Raw genomic sequence first — 22,400 nt, 5'->3', positions numbered from 1 at the left:
AACATCTGCTTGCTGACAGAGAGACTGAATTAAGATGAACTTTTCATTAAGCAAGCTGCCTAGCTATGATGGGAAACAGATTGCTATTACCCCTTCAGTATGTTAGCACTTTAGAGCAAATATGAACCTGAGTAATAGGGACTTACTGTTTAACAGGTATAGAGTTTCAGTTTTTCAAGATGGAAAGCTATGGAGAAGGATGGTGGGGATACCAATACCAATACTATTTATTTGAAATATCTCCAGGTATGAAACGTCATGTTTTGTCATTATTATACCAAATGATGGCAAATCATTGTTTTACTTTGCAAAACAAGGACAAAGTTCAAACCAAATTTTTGTTTCATAATTAAAAAAACATTATTATAAATACCAAAGACATGTGCAGTTATAATGAGACATTATTCATAGAATACTCTCTAGGGTTTGTTTCTGAAATAAATTTCTATGACTTTTTTGTTTTTAATCAGAAGGGACACATAATTTACTCCTGTTTTAGAAAGACTACTTTACATTGTTTTCCATAATTGTTCTTGACATGTTGGGAGTATTTCCTTCATCTTTTACATAGGCTTAAAATTTTTACACACACCCACAAATACATATGTCCTTGAATATAAATTTTGATTATCTTTTTCTGGATTCTTTTTATCTGTGATAAACCAGTTAGAAACAAAGTACTTTCATTTGATTCTCCTTTCTTGAAAAAGAATTATAGATCATCACTTTTTGTTTACGCCAAGGATCAACAACTGGTTGAACAAAACAAAAATTAAAAGCAAACCTATGAGCAAGTTTACCTATTAACGACAAATAAGCCAAAGATGGTATTTCCTTAGTAAACATGTTTGAATGTACTAGACTTTTGTTGCTAAAAAAAATTAGAAGTTATAAAGATAATGACCTGGGGGGAAAAATATCATGTACTGAGAAATATTTAACAATTTGGAATACAGAATACACAATGTGTATTTCTTACTTTCAAACATGAAGCGTAGATGAGGTATGAATACCTAAGTAATACTAGGTATATTTAGAGAAATAGAAAGAAAAATGTTCATGGATGTAAAACTAGTATTTGTAAAAATCATAGCTATGCAACATTATATATTTATAAATTTAAGATTAAATTAAAGATAATATTGTATGGTCATAACAACATCCATTGGAAATTTTGGTTAACTTAGGAAATTCAGGCAAATATTTTCATTTAAAACTCGCTTCACCATTAATAAACTCACCTAAAATAAAATTAGATTGTCAACACATTTATATTCCTTCCTTTATATAATGTAATACCTAAAAAATATAGCTACTACTAAAGTAAAAGGCTTAATTAATTCACTGTTAGGTTTCACAGTCTTTAACATATATATATTAACACACAAACACAGATGCACAAAACTTTTTCCTTAGAGGAGTCTTCAAATCCTGATATGGATTTATCACATAAATGTAGAAGAAAGTTCTTTATAAAAAGTTAGGATATTATGTAAAATTTTAAGTATTTTAGATTTAAATTCAATAATGGAAAACATTTTAACATCTGAAAGCCATCCTCTTGCACATGTTATATAAATATTTCTTATGCAAATATGAATTGACTATAATCATTTTAGATGAAACTAATACCAATAACATTTTTTTTAAAGCCGGTTAATTATATCTTAGCCTCTTTTGTACTAAAATTCAGTTAAAGAGAAAACCAAAGTATTTGGGAATCAACAAAAAACAGAGTTTGGAAAATACTGAGTACTAAGTCCAAAAGCAGTTTATCAGAAGAAAAATGCAAGGTGAAGAGATGCCAAAGTTACTTCAGTTAATTTCAATATACTCTTAAAATGCCAATATTATCTTTATATCTATCTTAAACAAATCTCAGGCAATTTTAGCCTAACTAGCTTTAATCCAAATTCTAACAAATAAATTAGTTAAATGATTTCTCCATTTATAGCTACTAGTGCTATCTTTCAAAATTAAAATTGATATATAATTTCCATATACAGTCCCAGACCTTGGGACTTTCAGATTTCAAATAGCCATGGGAATTAAGCTTCTGAATACCTAGATTCACACACGCTCAGTATTGATAAGAGTGACGTAAAACTATAGAAAATAGCATGCTTGCTTCAGTGCTGCATCAATTTTAGGTCTGTGGTATTTGACTAGAAAACAAGGTTCAATTACAAGCTCTTGTCACATAGGTTGCTTGCACTTCATTTCCGTAAGTGTAGCCTCTCTATCTGGATGGCCCAGCCAGTCAAGGAAATAAATGGGGATAGGCATTTGAGGGATTATTTTTAGCCTCACGACACTTTTCTTTTTCACTTATTTTATTTATTTTTTAATTGAGTTATCAATGGTTTATTTTTTTTTATGTCTCCATGTAAGGGAGTGTTTTGTCACTCACTCTGCAGCTCTCCAAAAGGAATACTGCTGATATTCCAAAGGGTATTTTTTATTATTTTTTTTATTTGAAAATATGTGATATTTTATTATTTTTTATTTTTTTTAAATAATAAATTTTATTTTTATATTCCCCATACAATTGCAACCCCCCCATTCTGATCCCAATCCCTCCCCTCCCGCTCCCCACCCCCGCAAAAGTGTCTCTGTGTCATAGTTTTTTGTTGATTCTGATTTTCACTTTCTTATAGTTATTCATTTTCCTGGTCCCTTATTCAAGCCCTCTAGATTCCCGCTATGAGTGAGACCATCCGGTATTTTTTTTTTTTTTTTCTTTTTGGCTTATTTCGCTGAGCATGATCCCTTCCAGCGCCATCCATGTTGCTGCAAATTGCATGTGTTTATCTTTTTTGAATGCTAAGTAATATTCCATGGTGTATATGTACCACATCTTCTTGATCCAGTCATCTATTTTTGGGCATTTGGGTTGTTTCCAAAGCTTAGCTATTGTAAACAGTGTTGCTATAAACATAGGGGTGCAGGTGTTCTTTGGAATTGATGTTTCTGTGTCCTTGAGTTATCAATGGTTTAAAACACCATGTATGATGTAAATGAATAGTTTCACCACTCCTCAGTAGTATGTGAGTTGGCAGAATCTTAATACTTCTGATACTTATTTTAGAACAATGCCTCAATTTATCTATTAAATTGGAGTAGTAAATTTTCCTTTTCCCTTTTGATATATGATTATGTATAAACTAATATATTATAAACGAATATATTTTAACTAATATATGTAAAATATATATACTAATATATTTTAAGATAATAGGTATGAATAACTGCTAAAATCATGTAATGTACCACTCATATGCATAAAGCTATTAAATAATAAAGGCAATGAAGAACATAAACAAGTACATTTATTACATAAATATTTAAAATCTTAATACAAAGTCAGGTTTTAGAAGTTACAGAAAGTCAAAAACACTGTACATGTTCATGATTAGTTTGAAAATGTCATTTTTTACTGTACATAATGAAAATGGTTATATTTATTAATAAGGAATGCCAAGTGTATCCATCACCATTTGAATAGCTTGGAGAGGATTTGTGATTTCTTCCACTTTATCTCTTCTTAAAACCCAATCTGGTTTAAGTCTGTGAAAAGAAAAAATCTGACATTAATAAAGCTCTTCTCTTCACAGAGTTACCTCCCCTGTTTTAACTAAAGTAAAATGTTAGGCAATTCCGGAACCATTACTTCCCTTACAACATTCTCAAAGAGGTGGAAGGGCTTCACATTATTGCCCATTACTAGTTCCAGACTATTTCATCCCATCTTTCCTGAAAAATAATCTTGGCTCCGTTGAAGTTTATGCTATTTAGCTTCACCTCTGCTTTTTGTTCACCTACCATCTACCAGTCAAAATAATTCTCAGTGATTTGTTCTCTGCACACTTAGCTTTTGATCTTCTTTTAATTCCAGTCACCACTCTTAGTAACTTCAATATCCATGTGGCTAAAAAATCAACAACCTGGGCCTCCCTGGTGGCGCAGCAGTTGAGCCCTGGGCTGTAAAGCTGCCCGCAGCCCCCACAGCCTCCACAGCGCCGGTTTGATCCCCGGCCACCGGTGAGGGTCCCACATGGCGTGCAGACTTTGCCTGCTGCGCCCAGTGCTCCCCTCAGCAGTGTACTTAGGTCCTTCTGCCTGTTCTGCTCCCCGCTGTGGCTCTGGTGAATTCTCTCACCCTCTCGTGCTTCTGACTGTACCCAGTGCTTGTATAAATAAATAAATAAATAATAATAATAATAAAAAAAATCAACCTTCATGGGTCAGTTTTTGCCTCATCTTCCTTCTGTTCTATCACAACCAATCCTATTTTAAATGACTACATAATAGACTTGGCCATCAACAGAGAAGGCATCACCAATGACAACATAACCTGAGACTTCCATTTTCTAACCACCGCTTCTGATTCATCCATCTCACTTGATTTAATATACACACTGCACTAATTTTTTGGCCGCACTGGGATCTCCAATTTATTAGACCTTTACACACAATCCCATCGTCCACCAATATGCTCTTCTCAATTCCTTCCTAGTTTAGTTTAGCTCCATCAATATAATCCCCTTATTAAATCCCATTAAAGCTCTTTCTTATTGAATTCATCTGGAAAATTCCATTTGGATTCCAAGTTGAATCCAAATATTTTCTTTTACCACTCCTATGTATCTGGACATTTGTAAATAAAAATTACAGAATCAAGCTGATTTTATTTTATACCAATAATTGCAAATCTAAATGAATACTTTAAATTTCCTGGTACGTTTCCATTTTTTTTTCATATGTTCCCTCTACACCCTGCCTGATCTGACTCTGAGCTAATGAATTTAAAATCTCATACTTTATTTAAGAAATAGTATTAATTAAAGGGGAATTCATATATCTTTCTCAGATGGAGTCCTACTCTTTCCATCTTCTTATTCTTTCATATTAAAAATCCAAATATCAATTAATTGGTGAGTGTGGATGGAATGCAATGGAATAGTACTCTGTGATAAAAGGAAATGAAGTTCTAACACATGCATTCACATCTAGAAACCTCAAGCATTATGCTAAATAAAAGAATATAGTCACATAAAGTCCCTTACTATATGATTCCATTTATGTGACAACGTAAAGAGGGAGAGTATTTGAATATCCAAAGGGGTAAAAGTGAATTTTGGTATGACAGAAATAGTGGTGATGGTTTTATAATCATATACATTTGTCAAAATCATTGAATTGCACAGCTATATGATGAATGAACTTATACTGCTGCTAAAATTTACCTCAAGAAACCTGACCGCTATCAAAAGAAGAATCCATTAATATATCAATAGCAGTTTTTATAACATAATTAGCATTAAATTTTACAGTGTCTTTAAATGAAAATTTTATGTAGAAATGGTCCAATTAATAAATTATAAGCAGATAGATTATTTTATTACTTTGTAAAATATGCATTCATAGACCAATTCACAGCTATTTTACAACTTATGACTATGAATAATTACAATATTAAATGGGATATAATCCAAGTCAAAAAACAGTGCCTTGTCAACATTGAAAGATTTATACCTGGTAGACAGAATTTCTAAATCACAGAAAGGAAGGAGATTAGGAGAAATGAAGAGAGGAAATTAATACTGCAAGCTACTTCAGTTCATCAAAATCAGTTAAATCTTTTTGTTAAAAAGGAAAAATCAGAAAATAAATTCATCAATAAAACCCTACTGCCTGAGCAAAATGTAAAATTATAGTTGAATTACCAATATTACAAATTTTGAACTACAAATGGATAACAAATTAGTACTATAATTATTACAAAATTATAGTTTCAATTTATATCATTTAACGAAAGCTATCAGAGTTCTCTACCTCTCTGAGATGGTCTCATTTAGATTTACTAAACAATCTATTTTTATTCATAGGAGCATTCTGATTAGCAAACTCAATAATGTTTGCTAAATGAACAGATGGATGGATGGATGAATACTGACACAAATTGATAAGAGTACATTTACTGCTTACCTTGAAACTACCCTGGTTCTTATAGGTGTTTCTGGAATAAAGGAAATGCTCATAGAAGAATTCCTTTGTTTATTAATTATTCTTTCAGTATTCATTTTATGTTTACGAGCTGTAAGTTTGTAGAGACTATAAATACAGTCAACAACTTTGGACCTACTTCGAACATCCTAAAAAAGAAAATTCACATTTAATAAAACTAAGAAGAACTGAATTTGTAACCTTCTATGCTAGCAAAGTCAATCATAATAAAGAACTGCTATGCATTAAATTATGACCTTGTTTAGTAATCAAAAGCCAAGTTCTTCAAGTTCAGCAGTTAGTTTTCAATTACAATCTAATCTGTAAGACAATTATAAAGAAGGCAAATATTTTGAAAATGTACACTTAATTGAAACTGAAAAAAGACAAACATTATTATAGTCAATATACCTATTATAGCCTGTTAACAAACTTGTGAATTTTACCTCCTCAAAGTTGCAAAGTTGTCTACTCATCTCTCTCTCACTGATACAATCCTGGGTCAAGTGCAGTCGCTTGCCTATATCACTTGCCTCCTTCTTTCATAATGTTCCTACACCCACACATGCTCTCCCAAATCTATTCTTCAATCAGCAACAAGTGATGCTCACATGTAAGTGAAACATTTCTTTCCTTAAAATTCTTCCAGGGCTTCCATTGTACTTGGGATTAAAACAACAATCGCATCATGACCTATGGTCACCCCTACATTGGGAGCAACACCTAGAAAGAATACTTCAGACTTCTCATCACAGAAAACCTTGAAAATGTTTTTATGATTTCCATAGGAGGATGAGGAGTCATACATGACCCTTGTTCTACCTTGTTAGGATAACTTGCTATTTCCTCAAGTAAAACAAATTCTATTTTTGGCATTCCATTCCCCTGATACTTGAGAAACAACTCATATTATCAGTGCAAAAATTAGGTTTGAACATATACAAACCCCTATTTTAGTTGTGATAGTTACTGAAGGCAAAGAATAAAAATCTAAGACCTAAGAACCTAGAAAAGTAACCTTGAAAAAGTAACCTGATTAATACTTACAGAGGCTCGATTTGTTGTCTTCAATAAAACAGCTAACAGACAACAAGTTTTTGTGAAAATGCTTCCCCCTTTATCTGCAACTTTGTCACCCGGTTTTTCACGGTATCTCTGCAAAAGCTCCAATAGTGTATCGACACAGTTTTCTACATCGTAAACTGCTGAAGTAGTTTTTTCATACTTGAAGAGATCAAAATGAAATCATAAGTTAAACATATTCACGGGAACACTCCAAACCAAAAGATTGCTCAGTAAAATTTTGGACCATCTGTAGCAAGTGCAAAGGACTTCATGAAAGGACTGTTTGATATTGCCATTTCTGGATTCATTTCATATGTGGGTCTGTATTTTATTTCTTTATTTTCAACCTACTTCTGAAGTTCCATAGAAAAAAATGAATCAAATATAAAATCTCTGAAAATGAACATCTTAAAGCAAATAAAAACACACTTAGAGACTAGTGAGACACTCTCATAAAAAAATATATTTATCTGTGAATAATCATAGAGTAAGATGATAAAAGCAATGCTTCTTGAGAGAAAGGTAGTTTTGCTTCTAAATAAAACAAAAATAAATGTGATACCAATATCCTAGGATGTATTTTCTTGTCTCAGTTATCTAAATGTGTCTTAGATTAATATAAAAGTTTGCTTGGTAATAATTATAATAACTCGAAGATAAAAATAACAAAGCAATATTAATAGTTAACACTGAATCTGGCACTTCTAAGTGTCAAGCATTTTATGTACACTGTCTCATTTAATCCTAACAGTAACATTATGAGGTGGGTAGTATTATTACTGCATTCATTTTACAATTGAAGAAGGTGAAACACAGGCAGACCAAGTAACCCGTACACTGCAAAGCTGGGATTCAAACCCAGAGGTTGAGCATCAGAGTCTGTGTTCTATAAGAAAATGCTGGGTAAAGTGCTAAGCTGAGATTGAGGCAATGGGTGGAGAGATAAATCTACTTCTGCTATCTCAATATCTTTGATTGCATGCATTATAGTTTGGTACAGATATCTGTTAGTAGTCCAAAGCCAAAATACTTAAATTCTAATATATAGATTATTATAGGGTAAGTTATAGCAATATATTATCTGTGCCAGACATAATTATAAGAGGGGTTACTGTTTCAATATAATATAGTGGATAAGAGCAGCAGCTCTAGAAGTAGACAAAAACGGATTCTAATTAAACTCTATCACTTGACTCACACTCAAGTTATTAGATAAGGAACCTAACTTCTGTAATGATTTTTATTCCTTGTCTATCAAATGGGATTAATAAAAATGACATTGAAATAAATAATACTGTAAGTATTAAATTAAATAATACATGAAAAACACTAGCCCATAGTAAACAAATAATAAATGGTATATACCACTGTTATTAATATCATAAGGACAGAAGAAATAAAATTATAATATAAAAAATTAGCATTTCTATCTACAATTATGTCAAGTAAACAATTCCTCTCTAAGACTTAGCCAAAAATGGATTTTGACTTGGAGCAATTAAAAACTTAAGTTTCTGGATCACAGTTCTTAACTAAATGAACATGACATTATCAAAATGGAAAACTACCTTAGCAACATTAAGCAAGACTTGTACAGCATATCTGATGACTTCCATGCAAGGTACACTCCGATTACAACTTCGGATCAAAACAAATATTTTAGCTATTGCTCCACTCTGGGCCATATTCTCACAACAAAGTGGAGACAATCTAGTAACAACCTCTGAAAGGGGAAAAACAAAACAAAACACCAAGGTTATTTCTGAGCAATAAAATGAAGTTTTAGATAATACTGTACTATCATAATATTATTGTTTGCACACACAGATAAAAATGCATTTCTAATCTTATGTAAGATATTTTTAAAATTTACTAACCTAGATGCTTTAAAGCCTCAAGTATTGCAGAAATGTGCTTATATGTCAAGAGATAATGAAGTGCAAGTGCAGTTCTTTTGTAGAGTTTGTTTTCTTCTCGAATCTCCCTATTAACAACTTGAAGACTTAGTCGTATGGCTTTAATTTTCGTACAATCATTTTTCTTTCTCCAGGAATATCCTCTCCATAACGCCTTAAAGAGATAAAACACAGTAGTTTTAAGATTATAACCCATGATATTTTGAGCGTAAATCTGTTTACACAAAGTAAATATTTTCTATAAATTTACAGGCTGTGATTAGAAACTGTGACATCAACTCAGTTCAGATTCTAATAAAAAGCAAAACTAATCTTCCTAAAAAAGAACTTCATCTAATATTCTTATATATAAACTGAGACATCATTCATTGACAAACAACATCTAAATCTATTCAAAACGTTAAAATGCTTTTTCATCTCTCCTGGGAATTTGAAAATAAAGATTTAGCAATGAAATTATGGTAGTATACATTTATGAGTGCTTCTATTTGGCTAATTATGTTAGCTTTTTAAAATGTTGTGATATGTCTTCATAATATTACCTATTATGCAAAAGAATTGCAAACCAAATCTTGACCTAAATTCATAAAATTTTCAGTTACCTGAATTTTAGTAATTCCATTATTAAATTTCTCCTGTTTTTTATGGAAGAGAAAATGGCGTATTCCCTTCTGTATAACTGATGCAGCCCGATTTTGCTGGTTCAGACGTTCTTGAACTTCATGCCGAATTTTTATGATGTGTTGATATCTTTGAATAAATCTCTTTCTCTCTAATCTTGCTCGAAACCATCTCTGTTTAAAACATGTTAAGATTTTTTTCTTTTTTACTTCAGGATCTTTAATAAATTTTTACACACACACAAACATGGATAAATGAAATAGAACATTTTATTGAAATATCTTTCAACCGTCCTGAGTAGCATTGCTTCTCTGCCTTACTAGGTGCAAATCCTTCCTATTCAAATTGGATGTGTCTATGTTTGTGTGTGTGAATTTCATATTGCCTTCATTTTATAATATGTATAAATTCTTTCAAATATAATTTTGCAACATTTTCACTTAGTGTTTTATATATAAATATATGTTAACGCATCCAAGCAGGATTCTTATTAAGAATATGAAAAATTCCTGTTCAGTCATAAGGAAAACAATACCCAAAGTAAAATGGGGAAAGTGTAAGGGAAAAAAAACCAAACCAATATACAAAAAAGAACTTAACTGATATATATGAAAAAATATTTAGATTTGTTAGCAATTCAGCAAACCAAAGCAAAAATGAGATATAATTTTCTATTCACCAGAATGGCAACCATCAGAAAGTCTTCCAATACCATGTGCTAGCAAGTATAGCCATTATATTCCTAGACTTTGCTAGTAGCTGTGTAAAGTACTTAAGAGAATAATTCAGATCTTAATTTAATAATTTATTTAATAATTCAGAGCTATGTGCACCGTTCACAAAACATCCACCTTTTTTTTTTTTTTAAAAGAGGCATGTATTTATTTATTTGTTTGTTTGTTTGTTTGTACAAGCACTGGGTACAGTCAGAAGCGCAGGAGGGTGAGAGAATTCACCAGAGCCAGAGCGGGTAGAAGAACAGGCAGAAGGACCGAAGTACACTGCTGAGGGGAGCAGCGGGCAGCAGGAGAGGTCTGCGCCCATGTGGGACCCTCCTCCGGTGACCGGGGAGCAGCCGGGGATTGAACCGGCGCCGCAGAGGCCGCGGGCAACTTTGCAACCCAGCGCTCAACCGCTGCGCCACCAGGAAGGCCCACATCCACCTGTTTTTAACCTATCAAATCATCCTAAAAACAATATGGCAAAAGGCAAAATATTAAGTGACCTCAGCTTAAGATATTTGGAAATTATTTATTAAAAAATTAAAAAGTCTTAGAAAAGTTATATAGTTTTACTGAAAATGAGAAGCTAACCTGAATACAGATGACTGAATTAATCTGTTTATTAGCATTCTTTATAGCCAGGTGAAGTTTATATGCTCTCTGAATTTTAAGAGCAGACAGGTGATAAAATGCTGCTGCTGTGAAATGAAGAATCCTGATTTTGGCTCTCTGTTCTGAAATCTAAAAGAGAAAAAAAATATTAATAATCAAATCCTAAGAAAACCAATGTTTATTTATTTATGCATGGCCTCAAAATCAAATCATATAAACTAGTAATAACAGATTAACTTCCAATTACTAAAATTACTTACAGTGTAACTCAAATTGATTATAACTCTTCACTACACAATATATGCAATAGTGTAATGTATAACTCAGGGTATAGAAAGCAAATTTATATTTTGACAGTTTATGCTAAAGAAATACAGCTTTATATTTAACTACACACTACCCAATAACAATTGCTTTGTGATTATGAGAGAAGTATATGAGAAGTATATGAATATTAAACTCAAAAGGAGTATATGAATTGTTTTCCCCAAGTACTAGATAAGTTAGCAAAAATCCAGCACAAAACTCTTGTAGCATAAGCTTTGTTCAGAGGCCTTTTACCTTTAGATTTCCACTTTCAATTTAATGAACAGAACACAAAAGAATTCTACTTTTAAATTATGAATTTAATTATTTTGTCTTTGCCAGCGCTTCATATATTGGATGCCCAAACTTTACAAGCTCCCTCACAAGGATTCTCTTGCTCAAGATGTGGAATTAACACGGGGATGGTAGTTACAACACTAAAATAGTCCCTTTGCGGTAACAAAAGGCTACTTTAACATCAATTAATATGGAGCCCTCCTCTCATAATTCTTTCAGATCCTTTAAGATTTCTACAATTTCTTCTTTGTCTACTACAAAGACAAATTTTGTTTTGCATTTTTGGTTGGGAGCATCTGTGGGAAATAGTCTTATAGGACAAACTATGGCAACCCAATGATCTTGTTTTACCGTTCTGCAGAAGCTGAGTCAATCCAAGTTAGTGGTTGTATTTGTTCTGAAATTATTCTCTGAATACCAAAATATCTTAAACACAGTTTAACTCCAAAAATGCTCATAAGACTGAGATGCTTTACTTAAAAATACTTACCCTTTTTCTTACTAACCAACCACGCACCAGTGCTTGGAGAACAACTGTACATTTTTTCAATTTAACATATTTTATCTTTTCATGCTTCCCAACCTCCCTGGCTCGTATAAATCTTTGTATGGTCAGAGCAGCAGACTTCTGCCGAAGAAAGTCCTGCCGTGCTTTGTATGCTCTAAAATTTGCTTGGATCAAAGAAGCAGCTTGATGTCTCTATAAGGAAAAATTTACAAGTAACAGTAACAGAAATCATTAAAAAAAAATAATGAACTTTAAAAGATAGTATAGCTAATTCACTTTTTTACAGCTTTAATTTTAAGCATTCTTATTTCATACACAAGAAAAGGTGATGGTTCATAATTTATAAACCCATCTAGCTTTTCAGCTGAAAACAAAAATTTTATGAAGGTTGAAGCCAGGGTCAGTAAGTATCTGGAGCTCTTTTCCTCTCATCCTCTTGACAGTTTTCACTGTGAGGGGGGAAAGGAAAAACATGACTACCAGATGAAAATACTTTATAAAAATGTAGGCCACATTATAGAGTGCAGAAAGAATGTTATTAACAGTTACGAAGGAAGCTATTTTTATTTTAAGAACCACAGTGTACCACCAGCATATTGTAAGATTCTTCCATTATATATCATCCTGACAACCAAATGAGAAGACATTAGAAAAAGTATATGGATTGAAATGGGAACTAGGTTTGTTTTACAACATAGACTTCTGACCTACTAGCTGAATGAACTTGGGAAAGTCACTTTATCTCTCTATACATGAATGTTCTCATCTATACAATGGGTATTCTAATAATAGGTACCTTATAGGGTTATTGTGAGGATCAAATGAATACATAAATATACAATAGCAGATGTAATAATAATAGTGGTTATATTGCCACAGTAAATATTAAACATCAAAATGCACAATATTTTTATTTATTTACTAAAACACCATAAGTACTACAGATTTCCTAAAGTATTGTGTTAAATATATTAAGTAGGATACTGATTGTGGCCTAAATAAACTGCTTGATTTATACTAGACAAAATATGTACATCTATTATTTCTCCCAAGAAATTAATATTATTATTATTTTTTAATTTATTTATACAATAGCTGGGGTACAGGCCAGAGGTGCGGGAGGGTGAGAGGATTCACCAGAGACAGAGTGGGGAGCAGAAGAGGCAGAGAGCACTGCTGTGGGGAGCAGTGGGTGCAACAGGAGAGGTCTGCTGCGCCGTGTGGGAATTTCCCCGGCTGGCTGGGAATCAAACCCGCTCTGCAGAGGCTGCAGACAGCCTCACAGCGCTCTGCTCAACCCGTTGCGCCACTGGGAAGGCCCCCCAAAATTATTTATTCTAAGTCATTTCAAGTTTGCGTTTGAGAAGCTTATAAATATAGAGTCATACACAAAAATGCTCACAAGAAGTAATTCTATGAGTGAATATAATTTTTAAGGGACTACAACAAATATTTAAATCAAATGTATCATTAGGTCTTTCAGACATTCTTTTTGTTTTCTGTTTCCTGAAGTAGTTCTTTGCAAACAAGCTTTATTTTTACACCTACTTTTATCATTAAGAAGTGCTCACAAGCTATTCTTGTAGAAAGTGTAGCTCTCCATTTTCTCTGAATGACAATTGCTGATGCTCGCAACTCCAAAAACCTAAAAAGGTAATTATTGGAAAGTAATTTCAAATTAATCTATTTGATAAATATTTACTGCCACCCCCCCTTAAATGCTAAATGATACAGAAAATAAGGCGATGAGAAAATAAAATGAAGTGAAAAAGAATCATTTATATCTAAGTTCTATTAATCAGAATTTTACACTTGCCCAAGAGTGCACTCACACATGCACACAAACTGACATGAAAGTTTTGCAGTTGGCAATATTCCAGCAGGCAAGAAATAGGAGGTTCTAGAATGATAAAGAATTTGAAACAGGACAAAAAGAAATTATGATTATCCACATCCAAAGTCAGATAAGGGAGGTGGACGTAGAATGGGAAAGTATAAAATCTGAGTCTTGGAGCAAACAGACAGGGGGTGGTTAGGAAGAGATATTGGAAAATTATGAGCAGCATAAAGCAAATGAGAAAGATATTCATTTGAAAGGAAAGACAGGCATTATCAAATCACCTAAAATAAGTATTCTGGAAACAAAATTGATAAAATTTAAAATGTGGGGGCTAGAGATTAAACCTGAGATGTCAACATAGTAAAAATAGGTAAAAATTGAGAATGGACAGGCAGGCTCTTTGATCTCTTCTTGGTTAAGTAGAAAAGGTAGAATTTTTTGCTAGATTTCTTAGCAAATAAGAGTTAAGTGTTAATGAGAACAATCTGGCATTTTGGTGAAGAAAAATTAGATACTGGTCCTTAATAGTAAATAGTAGCAAGTATATCTTTGGATGTTAAGTTTTGATTCTACCCATGAAATTGATGAGGAATTCTTCTAATATTAGAGTGCTCCACTAAAAAAATCTTGAAGCCATCATTAATACATAACTACTCAATTCTGGGAACTCAGTTCTGAAGAAAAAAAAAAAAAAAAACCTTATGAAATAGCAAATAATACAGCAAATCTGGTAACAGCGTCTGAAAATGAATGTAAAAAAAATGAACTAGGAATAGGGAAATGCAATTAACACAAGCTAGTAGCTAGGTCTTCATCATAAAAGATGAAGAATATGGGGGTCATACAAAGTAAAAAAAAGAAAGAAAAATATGAAAATAACGGACAGCCAAATCAATAAACAAAATAGATCAATGCAATAAGGAAAACAAACTTTATGAGAGTACATTATTTCTCACCTTCCATACTTATCTTAATCCCTAAGAACTAGAATTAATCAAGTTTAAGTAAATATTTTTACTTAATCATAATATCAGGGCTCTATTTCAAAAAATAATGGAGATCCTACAAAACAAACCATACAAATTAAGCACAGTAAATTTTTAAAAATCAATAGGCAGTATTATTTAATATATGTACTTGGCTACCACCCCCCCACACACACACACCCTTCATTTTCTCCCCCACAGCTATAATGCATTACCAAGCTCTCTTCTGTTTGGTATAGAAGCAACCTTGAAAGATTTTAACAGCTTTTAAAACAGCTAGATATTCTTTACGTGCTTTCCAACACCTATACCAGGCTTGAATCTTGCAGGCAGCTTTCACTTTACATAAATATTTCCTGGCTTTATATTTCCTCCACGCAGCCTATTAAAAACATAAATAAAATAAATATGGAATGAGATGTCTACTTTTCTTTAATTGGAAGAATTGCTATTAAAAACTGCATAAGGTTAAAAAAAATTAACCGCGGAAATAGTCATATCATGACTCTTCTAGTAGAATTATTCTTCCCTGACATACAATGACTCCTGTGAGAACAGTGGTGCTACAGTGAATGCCTACTAAGTGCTTCATCACACAGATCCCTGTGGTTGGCTGCCAGCTAAGCTATATAACCATACAAATATTTAAAAACTGGAAGATATGGAAAGTCAGATATGCATACTGTCATCACTATCTCAATCCATTGGAAGAAAAGAACGAGCACCATCACATGACTATTCAGCTTTCTGAGAAGGAATGGAATCCTTTCCACCACCTCCCACTCCTCACCTCCCCTCCCTCACATACTCTTGTGATTTGTGTTTAGCTGGTAGGGGAAACCTGAGAGCCTATCTATCATAGGAATGATCAAATTTTCCAATATGGGCAACCTGCAACTGACTAAAAGTTTAAATGACATCTGTAACGTATTAGGTGCAATAATATAGGTAGGTGGGTAATGACATCTTTAATCAGAGAAGAGGAAATCAAAGTTTAGAAAAATTAAATGATTTGAGGTCACAAGTAGTAGGCAGAGGTATTTTATTTAATCATCGCACATGAGATTATTAAGGTCTTATTTGATAAAATAGAAATTGATATTGAGAAACAGGAGACTTATTACCACATAGCCAGTAGCAACATAGTTAAAATTTGAACTCAAGAATAAGTGACTCCAAATCACTAAAAACAAATACTGCAGCCACTCTTTCTATGTGGGTTAGGGTCTACATTTGGTTGGCAGGGAAGAATTACATGTATGTGATGTCTTTAACATACTTGGAGTATATTATATATGGCTTTTATGTAAACAAAGCTGAATAAAAACATATTGGTATTCAGAGTGGGAGCCAAGTGTCTGTACTTTTAAAGATTCTAAGTGATTTCATTGGGCATTTGAGACCACCAGTATAAAAAAATTAGAAGTGTAAAATATAAGTTTATAAGTTAATTATATAAAAGGAACTCTGTTCAATAATAAAATACAAAACTGCTTTGGAAACCAAATATGCAAAAACGGTCTGAATAAAGTGCAATGGGAATATTCCTTTGATACATTTTACTTGGCTATGTCCAATTCACCCTTTCCTTTATTCTTTCTACTTAATTGCTAAGGAAATTCTATGGAGACTACACCTGGGGGATTGGGGAAAGGAAGCAAACATTGTTTAAAAATGAACAATGATATAAGAAAAATAGAAAAAAAAAAAACAGAAAAAAAAATACTCTTTGGCAAAAAAAAAAAAAAAAAAAAAAGCCACTTTGCTCTGGGAAGACTCCTTGGACTTACTTAGGTTTCCCTTCTTCACATTCCAGCAACAAATACTTATTTCTTATAATATACTCCTTGCCAATTTATCTTCTTTGAGGATGGCAAGTAGGTGTATTTTATTATTATTATAATTGCATATGTATTTAGCACATTGCCAGCACTAAATATTTGTTGAAAATAAGCCCTATTTGTAGTTTACCCACAACATAGCAAGACACCAACTTTCCACAAGTAGGCTCAAAGCTCAGATTATTAGAGTTAGAATAGAAATAGCAGAAGTACTCAGAATTAATGCCTGGATCTTGTTCACTCTGCACAACATCAGCAAGTTATTTAATCTTTCTCAATTTATATTTAATCTTTCTCATTTATATTTCAGAAGAAAAATATTCTACATCCCTCACACATTTGGAGAACAGAAGAAACTAATATAAAAGTGCTTTGTGAACTATATGTACTAAATACTCTGATAAAGTAAGTATGCCTATCTAGACTAAGTAGTTCTGATTAACAGATTAGAATAAAGTTACCTTATTTGTTCTATCTTATGCCAAGTAATACTTTGCCTTAGCCTAAATTTTCCATGTAAAAAAATAACTTTACCCAATAAAGAACTCCCGTTAATCAAACTATATTCTCCCAAGTCTTCCAAGGGTGCTATTACCAACTGAAATACATCAAACATAGTCTTTGCTGTGTTGACTGAATTATTATTCATTCTCTTTTCTCACTCTCAAAAATGTTTGTTTAGACAACAAAGGAAATGGTAATGTAACTCAAAGTATTACTCTTTATGACTAGCTTACGCTCATTTTATAAATTCTAACAAATACTGGTCAAAGAAAAAAAGATTTATATTTAAATATACAAATACCTGGATTTTTATGGTGCTATCTTTAATTTTTTGAAATTTCCGTTTCTGTATAAATCCTTTCATTACAGCTTGAATAATGATTATGCTTCTCCTAATCTGCAAATAAACTTCTCTTTGATGTTTTGTAGCCAGAAAGGCTCTGTGGTGGTTTTGTAAGATCTTTGCTGCTTTTCTGTATGCTAGAAACTGTTTTCTGGCTTGCCATGTCCTGAAATACTGCTGTAAAGTGAGGGCAGCTCTTTTCTGCTGAACAAATCGTTGGTGACACACAGCCATCTGAAGGAAGGACTGAATTTGTAGGGCAGCACGCTTTTGTGTTTCCAATTTTCTTGTGACCATTTTACAAAAAGCTTTTTGAATTGTTACTACAGTCTTTCTTGGCAAATCAAACTCTGCTTCTGGTGACCAAGCACCCACAGAGGTGTTATAACAATTGTGAGTCCCAGCTGCTGAGCTCTGAATGACGTCACATTGGGTTTCAGTTCTGTGACAGTCGACCACGGTTTGGGGAAAAGCAGCAGCCAGGTTTCCCTTAGACACATTTTTCAACTCTGATCTAACTTTCTTGCCTCTAAAATCACCCTGAATAGTGTGTAGGGATTTCTGAACTGCTAAAACCGTTTTTCTTTCCAATTTTATTCTTACATATGACCTATAATAATTCTGTATAACAACAGCTGCAGCTTTCTTTGCTTGATAATCAGCATTTGCCCTGTGCATTCTGTAAAGGGACTGAATTCGTGTGGCAGCCAGATGCATATGCTGGATGTCCCTTCGGACCCTGTAGCCTCTATAAGAAGACTGGATACAAATAACTGCTTGGGTACGCTTTGCAGTTAGTGCTCTGTATCTTCGTTGAACAAAGATGACTGTTTTTCTAAAGTGGAAATAACGCTTCCTTATTTTTGAGGCTTTAAAATACTTTTGGACAACGAGGGCAGCCTGATGCTGTTCCTGAATCTCTTGCCTTAAGATCATGTCCTGGATACAAGCTGCTGCTTTTGTGAGTGCATAGTGTTGAAGAGCTTTCTGTGTTTTATTTGCTCTATATACTTTTTGTACTAGTTTTGCAGCCCACTGAACCTTTTGGTAGAAATAATACTGCCTATACATTCTATATGTGCTTTGTATTATGACAGCAGCTTTTTGCTTTTTCCTCATAAGCTGTCTCACTTTCATTCCTTTATATGCAGCCTGAATGACCACAGCAGACTGCCTTTGCCTGATAAAATTTTCTCTTTGCAATTTTACAGCTCTGTATCTTCGATAATGTTGCTGAATGAGAACTGAGGCATATTTCCAAGTCTGAAATGTAAAGTACACTCTGTGCATTCTGAAAGTAGCCTGGATGACAGCTGCAGCCCTGTGCATCTCCTCTACCTTCCTCTTTACCATTAGCCTCCGGTAAGATGACTGGATTGTAATGACTGCCTTTTGTAACTGCAAGAATTGGTGCAAGTGATGCTTAGTACAAACAGTGGCTCGATATTTCCTCTGAACAAAAATAGCAGCATTTTTGAGGGAAATGAATCGTTTTCTCATCATTGAAGATCTAAACTTGCTCTGAATAAGGGTTGCAGAGGAATGCATACTTCTCAGATGTCTTCTAGTCCTCATGCCCCTAAATGCAGCCTGCAGAGTCAAAACAGAATGTCTTTGTTGGAGGTAACATTGTCTCTGCAGTTTTGCAGCCCTATTTGCACGGTACCACCGCTGGATTACAAGCGAAGCGTGTTTCAAGGTCTGGTACCTCGCACGTTCTACACACATCCGGAAGGTTGCCTGGAGGATAGCAGCTGCCCTGTGCATCTCTTGCATCATTTTTCTTACCATCCATCCTCTATATGATGACTGGATTTGAATGACTGCCTTACGTAATCGTAGGAATTGTTCAGAGTGATACTTTGCACAAGCACTTGCACGGTATTTTCTCTGAACCCAAACAGCAGTTTTCCTGAGAGATAGGAATCTTCTTCTAGTCAGCAGAGTTCTAAATCTTCTCTGAATTAGAGTTGCAGCTAAATGCCTAACTTTTAAATCTCTTCTGGCTTTCATCCCCCTAAAAGCAGCTTGAATACATATTACAGAATGCCTTAATTTGCTGTATCTCTGCAATTGTTTGTTTTTCTCCTTGACTGCTCGGTACCTCTGTTGCATTGCTTTTGTCACCTTCTTTAACTTATTAAAATATGTCTGTTGTCTGTATCTTCTGTAGTAGGACTGAAGGAGTATTGCAGCCACCTGAATCTTTCTCACAGCCTGTCTAACTCTCATTCCTCTAAAACTTGCCTGAATAGTAATAACAGCTTTCAAAATTGTCAAGAACTTTGCACGCTGAGTTCTAACTTGATAGTAGGCTCTATATCTTACTTGAATCACGACAGCTGCTGTCCTCATTTTATGGTATCTTATTTTTGACTGATGCATTTTAAAAGTGGCTTGAATAACAGCGGCTGCCATGTGCATGCTCTGAATATATCTTCTTACTCTAATTCCTCTATAAGTAGCTTGGATTTTAATTGCTGCCCATTTTAAATCAAGGTATTCCTTACGTTGATGGTTTGTAATTATAATACCTCGAAACCACCTCTGAATGGTAATAGCTGAAGCTTTATAGGTTGCATATTGCCTTTGGTTTTTGTAAGTTCTATATTTAGACTGTATAGTGACTGCTGCTTTGTTCCACTCCTTAATTCTTTTTCTCACTCTCATACTTCGGTAAGCTGACTGTAAAACTACAATAGCTGCTTTGGTTTTCAAATACAAATGATGCTGTTTCCTTCCAATGCTGTAAGCTCTGTAATACATTTGAATGAGATGAGCAGCATTTTTCATGGTTTCCCACTTCCTTCGCTGCACGTGCATTCTATAGTATGACTGTATAATGATAGCACATTTCTGTTGTTTTTGAATGTGTCTCCTTGCTGTTTTTCCTTTCCATGTAGACTGAAATATCAGTGCCGCATAACGGAGTTCAACATACTCCATGTGTTGCTTCTTTCCTACAGTCCATGCTCTCAGATGTCTCTGGATGACTAATGCTGCAGTTTTTATCACTCTAAACTGCTTCTGGGCCTGGATCATTCTAAAAGTAGACTGAATCTTCATTGCGGCTTCATTTTCCTTTCTGATCTGCTTGCGAACTTTCCAACCACGATAAGCAGACTGGAGAGAAATCACAGCTGTCCTTGTCTTTAGAAAATGTGTTTTTATCTCATAAACAGTCCTGCATGCCCTATACCATCTCTGAATTTTGACAGTAGACTGAAGCACAGATTGATATTTCACCCTTGTACTATAGCCTCTGAAAGCAGTTTGAATTTTGAGAGCAGCGACAGATTGATGTTTGATTAGCTGGCGCACTCTATAGCCTCTGTAAGCTGCTTGCAAGCAGGTAAGTGCTCTTTTGATCTGCAAGAAGTTCTTCCTCTGATTCACCTGTGATTTGTATGCACGATAGTAAATCTGAATGACAACAGTTGCTTTATAAATTTTCAGGTAACACTGTCGCACCTTTCTCATTCTGAAATAAGACTGTAGTGAAATAGCAGCTTTTCTTTGCAATCTCATCTGCTTTCGAACCAGGTATCCTCTAACAAAAGCTTGCAGTTTAACACAAGATGCCTGCACCTCCATGTATTCTTTTCTCATTTGTGCTGCCAATTTTAGTGACCGATACCAGTGCTGGATGAACAGAGCAGCTGCTCTTAAACGTAAGTATCTTTTACGAGTTCCTTTCATCCTGACAATGGATTGTAACTTTATAATTGAGGTGAGAGTGCAGTTAAACTTGTTCCTGGCTTGCATCCCTCGATATGCACTCTGCAGAACAATGACAGCAGAACGTGTTTTCTGGTAAGATGATAGAACATTTCTGGCTGAAACATAAGCTCGGAAGTGAATCTGAATTACCAAGGCGGCATTCTTCATCTTCTTGTATTTCTGTAATTGTTGATATTTTCTTATGTGTGCCTGCAATTTGATGACTGTTTTCCTAAGGTTTAGAAATTGAAGTCTGTCTTGCCTCATTCTCCAATATGACTGAAGAATACAAGCAGCTCTAATTTGCCTGTGTAACTTCTGTGCTTTCATTCTCCTGAAAGCACCCTGTAGTCGAATGGCTGCGGCCCGTTTCTGCAAATAGTTTGTGCGTTCAATCTTTCCTTCTAAATATGCTCTATAGTACTTCTGGATTGTCAGAATAGATTCTTTTTTCTTTTCATATAATTTTTGGGCTTGAATGCACTGGAATCTTGTCTGAATAGTAACAACACAAGATCTAATATGAACATATTTCTGCAATTCTTTGTGCATTCTATACCATGACTGTATGACAATAGCAGCTTTTTCTTCTTTAGCACGTTTTCTGGCATGCCATTTTCTAAAAGCTCTTTGCAATATTATTGTAGCTTTAATTTGTAAGTGCATTTTACGTTGCTTCCATCTTCTGAACATATACTGGATGATAAGGGATGATGATTTTATCATTTTATATCTCTGTTGATCATGGTTTCTTCTTAAACAAGCACGCCAATACCTCTGAATTGTAATAGTAGCCCACAGGTATCGTTTGTAAGAATTAACGGCAATTAACATCCTTATCCTAGATTGTAGGATGATTGAATAATATTTCAGTTTCAGAAATTTTTTTCTAGTGGAATATCTTCTCCAACACCTCTGGAAAAGGCAAGAAAAAGGACAAAAAGTAAAACAGACATGGGTTTCTATACTTATACTTGAAAATACTAATTTTTCTAATATTTTCCTTAAAAAGTAAGTGAATTTTTATATTTTTTTCAAAAGTAAACACATAAAGTATATTTTGAAAAAGATACTCATCTATTTGTTTGTAGTTTAGGTTTGTACATTGACATA

General features: G+C 33.8%; 1 protein-coding gene across 2 annotated transcripts in view; it reads right to left on the bottom strand.

Annotated features, from left to right (window-relative positions):
• Positions 1-3,464: 3,464 nt before the first annotated feature.
• Positions 3,465-22,400, bottom strand: part of ASPM (assembly factor for spindle microtubules) — a gene marked incomplete at both ends in the record, with an annotated part of 45,387 nt that continues 26,451 nt past the window's right edge. Inside the window, 11 exons of one of the 2 annotated variants that reach the window (XM_084245038.1) lie at positions 3,465-3,567; positions 5,989-6,155; positions 7,054-7,230; positions 8,640-8,794; positions 8,949-9,141; positions 9,590-9,781; positions 10,922-11,071; positions 12,036-12,245; positions 13,602-13,698; positions 15,095-15,261; positions 17,526-22,202. In XM_084245038.1, the coding sequence (XP_084101164.1) occupies positions 3,465-3,567; positions 5,989-6,155; positions 7,054-7,230; positions 8,640-8,794; positions 8,949-9,141; positions 9,590-9,781; positions 10,922-11,071; positions 12,036-12,245; positions 13,602-13,698; positions 15,095-15,261; positions 17,526-22,202 (6,288 nt within the window). The remainder of the gene's footprint in view (positions 3,568-5,988; positions 6,156-7,053; positions 7,231-8,639; positions 8,795-8,948; positions 9,142-9,589; positions 9,782-10,921; positions 11,072-12,035; positions 12,246-13,601; positions 13,699-15,094; positions 15,262-17,525; positions 22,203-22,400) is intronic. The other variant, XM_084245039.1, reaches the window with a different exon arrangement.

Source organism: Talpa europaea, assembly GCF_964194135.1.
Source record: "Talpa europaea genome assembly, chromosome: 10".
Classification (NCBI taxonomy): Eukaryota; Metazoa; Chordata; class Mammalia; order Eulipotyphla; family Talpidae; genus Talpa; species Talpa europaea.
The sequence above is the reverse complement of the archived record's forward strand: the minus strand, read 5'-3'. Positions and strand labels throughout refer to the sequence as shown.